The sequence below is a fragment of the Myotis brandtii genome, unplaced genomic scaffold (assembly GCF_000412655.1).
Source record: "Myotis brandtii unplaced genomic scaffold, ASM41265v1 scaffold691, whole genome shotgun sequence".
Classification (NCBI taxonomy): Eukaryota; Metazoa; Chordata; class Mammalia; order Chiroptera; family Vespertilionidae; genus Myotis; species Myotis brandtii.
In genome coordinates, this window is record NW_005370704.1 from 1,429,646 (window position 1) to 1,435,853 (window position 6,208).

The window sequence follows — 6,208 nt, forward strand, 5'->3', positions numbered from 1 at the left end:
GCCTTCCTGGGCTCCGTTCTTCCCTGTGAATTGGATCCAGGGTTCCGGATGAGCCCCCGGAAGGAAACCTGCCAAGCGCCGCGGTGCTCCTGGCCGGGCCGGGTCTCTGCAGGCCTGCAGATCAGAGGGGTCAGCCCGGACAGGGCTGGACGGCCCTGCAGATCAGAGGGGTCAGCCCGGGCAGGGCTGGACGGCCCTGCAGGTCAGAGGGGTCAGCCCCGGGCAGGCCTGGACGGCGTGGGCGGGCGAGTCATTCCTCATAACGAGGACCGCTCCGCTTCACCAGTTGGCGCGGTCTCCTTGCGCAGAGGCCATGCTAATCTCTGTATCGTCCAATGTAGTGTCTGTGCGGGCAGCTAACACTAGGGTCTTGGGAGATGACTGGGCCCCCCTCCCCCCAAAGGAGCGCGTCTCCCCGTGGGGCGGCGGATCAGTCTGCACTGAGGTGAGCCCTGGAAGGGCAGAGCATGGGCAGCTCCCACCTCCCAGCGGCTGAGGTTCTTGTGACCTTATGTTCACGGCTTCTCCTGGGGAACACTCCAAACTATGGAGAGGATCGGGTAGTAAAGCCTGTCCGCCCGGCCCTCCGCCCCGCAGCACGCGGAGGGGGCTGAAGGGCGGGTGCTCTGGGTGCTCCCCAGTTTCAGGTCCAGCCCGGCTGTGGGCAGGGGGCACCGCTGGTGACCAGCCGTGTATCTCCTGCAGGACCCCAGGAGGCAGCCCCCCGCCCCCCGCCTTCATAGGTCTCCCAGAGCTGCTGTGTGAACACAAGAGAACCTCCTCCTGGCATTTCCTACTACACGGCATGTCTGCAGTCGGCAGAACCCGCTTGCTCTCCACCCCCCGCTGGAGCACGTGGGTCAGGTGAGCTGAAGGGTGGTTCACTGGGATTTCTGGAAGGCTCTTGCCTGTAGCCAAGTTCAGGTCTAGCAGTTTAATCATCTTTTGAAAATTCAACTGCATGATCTCCAAGAATGCTCCAACTCCAGACCCAGTCGGTCCAGCGCCAAACCTGCAGCTGCTCTCGTGGCAGCAGTGGTCTGAGCTCCCCGGGCCGCACAGACCACCCGTAGGACAGGGACGAATGCCTGCCCTGCGGGGAGGACGGTCACGATTCTCAAGCACAAGGAACTGGCCGAGTCAGAAAAAAAGGGCCAAAGCATGTGCATTTAGAATTTATTAAGAAAGCTGTCAATCTGAACAGGAGGGAACATTTATCTTAAAAAATAACATCTGCAGGAAAACAGCACAAGGCACTGAGTGCACGTCACGCCTCCCCCGTCAGAAGGGCTGGAACGGCAGCGGAGCCTCTGCTACCGGGAGGCTCTGCACGTCCTCTGGATCCGACTTCATTATACAAAAGGCCGCTTGGAACAGGTATCAAAACCCTCCATCAAACACTTTTCAAACCCGAGGCCCCTAGAGGTGCGTTCCGACGGCTTCACAGTGTAGAACCTGTGCCCACCGTGGTCCCTGCAGGACAGCAGCGTCCGACCACACGGTGCCCACACTCGGGCCACCATCGCAGGCGCCCTGGGAAGGCTGCAGGGTGGGCTGAGCCAGGGGGCACTGAGCAAAGGCAACAAGGCACGCGGCCCTGTCCAAGGCAGTCATTTCCTTTCGGCTCATTTAGTGTTTCCTTTATGTGGGAAATCAAGGACAATCGATCAAACTTAGAATGAACGTTCTGGAACAAGAATGGAAGACTCGTATCACAGAACTGCTGTTTCCATGTTCAGCACTTAAAACCATGGGTGGCTTTTATAAGCACGCCTTCCAGTGGGTCATGGTCTTAATGCGGGGGTTCGCCCAGGAGCAAGGGCTGCATGGACAGAAACCTCGGTGACGCTAGTCCGCTGCTCCTCGCTGCGGCGAGCTAATAATACTGTTCTCAGTCGTGAATTAGCATCTCGTGATAAACAGCTTTACTGGGGAGACTGCGTATTTAAAGACACAGTGGCATTTCACATCCCGTGAGCGGGGACTGCAGGATGTAAACAGAGCTGCGAGCTAGAAGCTTCTCAGGACTCCTCCTCCCCGACCTCCTTGATTTCAGAGATTCTGTCTATAGATTTAAGGATTTCAGCAACAAGGTTCAGTGTCTCAGCTCCGGAAACCAGCTGCCTACGAGGAAAACACTGGCATCACGAACTGCAACCACACTGATCAACAGAACACGAGGGACCAGCAGACAGACCGGAGGCCAGCGCGGGTCCTCCAGGCCTCAGCTCTCCCCTGAAGAGGCCTTGCCGTGAGCATGTGGGCACCCCACCCACTAGAGCACCCCTGCTGTGCACCCCGCTGCCCGCAGCTCAGCCAGTGGGAGGAGCGTGAGGACTGTTTGTGACCCCTGCTGTCTCCCAGGAGCTCACTGAGCAATTTGTGGGGGCAGGGGGGACACGGGATGGGAAGGGATTTGTCTTAACGCCCACGCCTCTCAAGTAGAAACAGCCATCACCACGCAGAATGGTGGAGCCTGCTGGTGCGTACACCGTGGCCTCAGGCCAACGGGCCGTCAAGCGCAGCCCATCCTGAGCCCTGAGCCCTGAGCCCCACACTGTGCGCGTGCGCTCACGGTCTGAAATGGCACTGAGCCTGCCACCCCGCCTCCTGCCACTCACTTGATGGAGGTGTGCGCGTTGCTCATGACCATGCGCAGGTTCTGCAGGGCCACGTCTGTGTTCTGCTTCACCACCGTCAGGCTGGCGCCCTGGCCCGAGCGCAGGGCCTCATTTTCCCTCTTGAAGTTGGAGACCTGTGCCTGGGGTGGGGGAGCGGCCATGAAGGGGTTTTATGGTCAACAGGGAGCAGCCACGCACTGTCCACCTAACGCCAACAGGGCACCGTGGGAGAGGAGAGGGCCCGGTCCCACCCTACCGGGGCTCCCAACGTGTCCCTCTGCTCCAGTCTGTCCTGGGCAGCAGCCCATGGGACTGAAATTTTACAAAACTGGACGCGGCCCAGGGTGACCATGGCCCGGGGAGCGGGCCGAGGAAGACTGAGCCAGGGCCTTCATCTGCATGGAGTTTGCCCCGCCCGCCCGTCGGGAGGGAAGAGCCCATCAGAGGCTCTCTGGTGTCTTTTCTGGACTCACTCGAACCCACAGAGACGTGGAGCTCGGGGCCTCGCGGTTACCTGGAGCAAGCTTATGTCTTGTTTCAGTTTCATGACGTGACTTTCTGCCTTTACTGCACGTTTCTGTTACCAAAGAAACAACACAAAAGCATCAGTGGCAGGGGAAGTGCACACGGTGCCCTCGCCCGGTGCTCTGGCCGCTCCCGCCGCAGGCAGGCCCACCTGTGCCTCAGCCCCGCCCCTGCTGGCTGCTGCGACCGCCTGGGGCAGAGCCTGGGTCCGCCAGTGACACACCCGCCTCACAGCCCTGCCCACCCGTGCGTACGGTCATCAGCTCCAGGTTCTGCTCCACCTGCTGCACCACGGATTCCAGGTCGTGGTAGTCACTCTCCTCCTTGATCATTTTTGCTTCCAATTTCCGCTCCAGCGTCCTCACCCTGGCAAAGAACACCCCGCGTCACCGTGGCTCTGCGACCAATTCCGGGGCTGCTTCTAGAGGCACTTCGGCTGGGTTGGCTCGGTAACGGCCACGAGTGCCCACTGTTCGGAACGAGCGGTGTCAGTGAGGCGCAGGCGAGGCGACACCCTCAGTGGGGTCTGAGTGAGCGCCAGCCATGGGCCCTCAGGGGTCTGCCGCTCGGTTGGGACGTTTGAAATACACGGACACAGCAGGGAAACGTGTCTGTTGCCAAGGCCCGACACAGAACAGAACCCAGCCCCAGCCCGAGCCCCAGCCCGAGCCCCAGCCCGTGTACGCTGCTCGCGGCTCCTGTCAACCGCCTGGCGCGCCCTCACGCAAGGCTTACATCTCGGTTTGCGTCTCAGAGAAGTTCTGCACCTCCGTCAGCTTCCTCCTGAGCTTCGCGTTCTCGTCTTTCAGCTACAGAGAGGAAGTCCTGGTTAGGAACTCAGCGTGTCTCCCGCAGAAGGGGTCTGCGCGCTGCGGTGTGGCCTGGAGCCGCCCGGTCAGAAGTGCCCTGGAGTCCACCCCGGACCGTGCAGAGCACGGGCATCACGTGGGGCCGGGCAGACTCCAGTGTGCTCACGTGGCGCGTTTGCAGGCTGCTTCAGACTAAGACTTTCCTCTACTCGGAACACTGGGCAAGACGCTGAAGCCGACCCGTGGGCAGCCCCAAAGGTCCCAACTCTGCTTGGTCCCTTCCTGCACAGCCGCACCCGACTGCCCTGCACAGCCACCGTTCCCGCACCGGCAGCCTGGGAGCGCGCTCCGTGGAGACGAGGGAGCAGGCTGCTGTGCACTGTCCTGTCCTGGAGCCAAAACCCGGGCCCCCGAGGACACCAGAGGCTCAGGTTTCTCCAAGAACACCGCTCTGACACGGCGGTTCCCAGTGCCAGCGCAGCCCCTCACTTACTGCTTCGTAGCTGATCTGCAGCGTCCGAAGGTGCCTGTCCCCCAGACACTCTCCGTGGGCGGCAAAGTCTGCACTGGGACTCGCCACGGGAGAGACTCGGGAGTCGGAGTCACTCAGTGTCCACGGGGGCAGGGACTCGGGCCTGGCCAGCTCTGAGGGGCTGGAGAAGAAGGAGATGTACGTGCTGCAGGGCGACGCGCTGGCCGGGACCCTCGAGTGCGTCTGCTCCATGGCGGACGGCAGGTAGGCGCCGTTCCACCCGTCCTCATCCTCGTCCTCATCCAGGAGGTCGCCAGCCCCCGTTGGGTCTTCGAAAAACGGCTGCTGGAAGTCCAGGCCGAAGCCCACGGGCTGGGAGGGCGGGGAGCTGCAGTCGAGGCCCAGGGAGTGCCTCGTGGCTTCCTGAGGACAGGGCGGGCGAGGCTCAGACGCAGGAGCCCGCGCAAGCCTCTTCCTGACGCCCAGGCAGGAGCTCAGAGGCGCCATCTGCCCCGCCAGGACCACGACGGCCCACCCAGCTCCCGCCTCGCTCTCCCACCCTGCGGCCTCTCCCAGGAGCCTGCCATCGGGGACGGCCGGCTGACCTGCGCGTGGAGCCGGCTGCTGGCCGAGTCCTCCTTCAGCAGGCTGAGGTTCTTGGTTTTCAGGAACTCCTTAAAGGAGAACGGGTTTGCCTCTTCCAGGTCCGCAAGCTTCTCATCTGAAATAGCGACAAAGACCTCAAGTGTGAACTCTCAAGCTCGTCCAAAGGGGACTCCCTGTTCACTTCTCTTCCCGGACACAACGCCACCTAAAATAGGGAACGCCACGCGAGTCGCTGCCCCAGAGCTCAGTGCTGGCCCGTGACACGGGTACTTCCTCTCCTTCCCACCCCACCCCGAGGTTCGCACACCTCGGGCGCAGAGGCCACGTGGGTGAGGATGTGCCTGCACTCCCACAGGGCTGTCCCAGCTCCAAAGGCCCCGAAGCTGGGAATCACCGCCCGCCTCCACCCTTCCCCTACTCACCCACCCCTTTCCTTCTCCTCTCCCCGCTTCTCGCTTCCCCACCACCTTGGCAGCCACACTGCGGCCCTCTCAGCCCACCCATCACCCAGCCCACCCATCCCCGAGCCCCGGCGCCACCCTGTGCGAGGCTGGCCCGTGATCCCAGCCCCGGGGCCTCTCAGACTCCTCGGAGTGACCTCCCCCCACTCCCTGCCATCCCGCACGCCTCAGGGTGTGCCCCGCGTCCTTCTCCCCCAGGGCCAGGACCCCCGCGGGGTCCACCCCACCTGCTCTGGCGGCTACAGGTGCGCTCGGTAGGCCCGTGCTGTGGTGTGGACAGCCCTGCCCCGGGCATAAACCGGGAGCTTCGAGTTGGGCAGAGAGAGAAAGGAGGGATTACCGAGGTACTCTACCTCCAAAGAGTATCTCCTGGGCTCCTGGCTTGGTGCCCTTCCCCTTTCCGTAGATAAAATCTGCAAAGACACCCCGTGGCACCCCCGTGGTCACAGGGACCCGCAGCGACTCAGCGTCCCTACACGGCCTCCGTGCGGCGATTCTCAGGCCGGGGAACCGGCCAGCCCTGCCCGGACCCCGAGAAAGGTCCGCAGGCCTGGAGCTCCGGGGCTGCACATGCGGCGGCGGCTTTCCAGTCGCGCCCTCCCTCCCTCCGGCACTTGCCATCCTACATCGGGACTGTTTTTTGGGGGGAGGGTCTCCCCAAGACCACACTGTGAGCTCCCAGCGGCAGGACTCTCTCCACCTTCCTATCCGCAG

General features: G+C 62.5%; 1 protein-coding gene across 1 annotated transcript; it reads right to left on the reverse strand.

The window, feature by feature from the left end:
• Positions 1–1,160: 1,160 nt before the first annotated feature.
• Positions 1,161–6,202, reverse strand: SDCCAG3 (serologically defined colon cancer antigen 3). Its single transcript, XM_005881870.2, has 8 exons — positions 5,848–6,202; positions 5,033–5,148; positions 4,449–4,850; positions 3,882–3,955; positions 3,401–3,512; positions 3,136–3,198; positions 2,622–2,761; positions 1,161–2,124 (listed from the first exon to the last, which is right to left on the reverse strand). The coding sequence occupies exons 1-8, from the start codon at positions 6,113–6,115 to the stop codon at positions 2,022–2,024; spliced, it is 1,278 nt and encodes a 425-aa protein (XP_005881932.1). The 5' UTR covers positions 6,116–6,202; the 3' UTR covers positions 1,161–2,021.
• Positions 6,203–6,208: the final 6 nt, after the last annotated feature.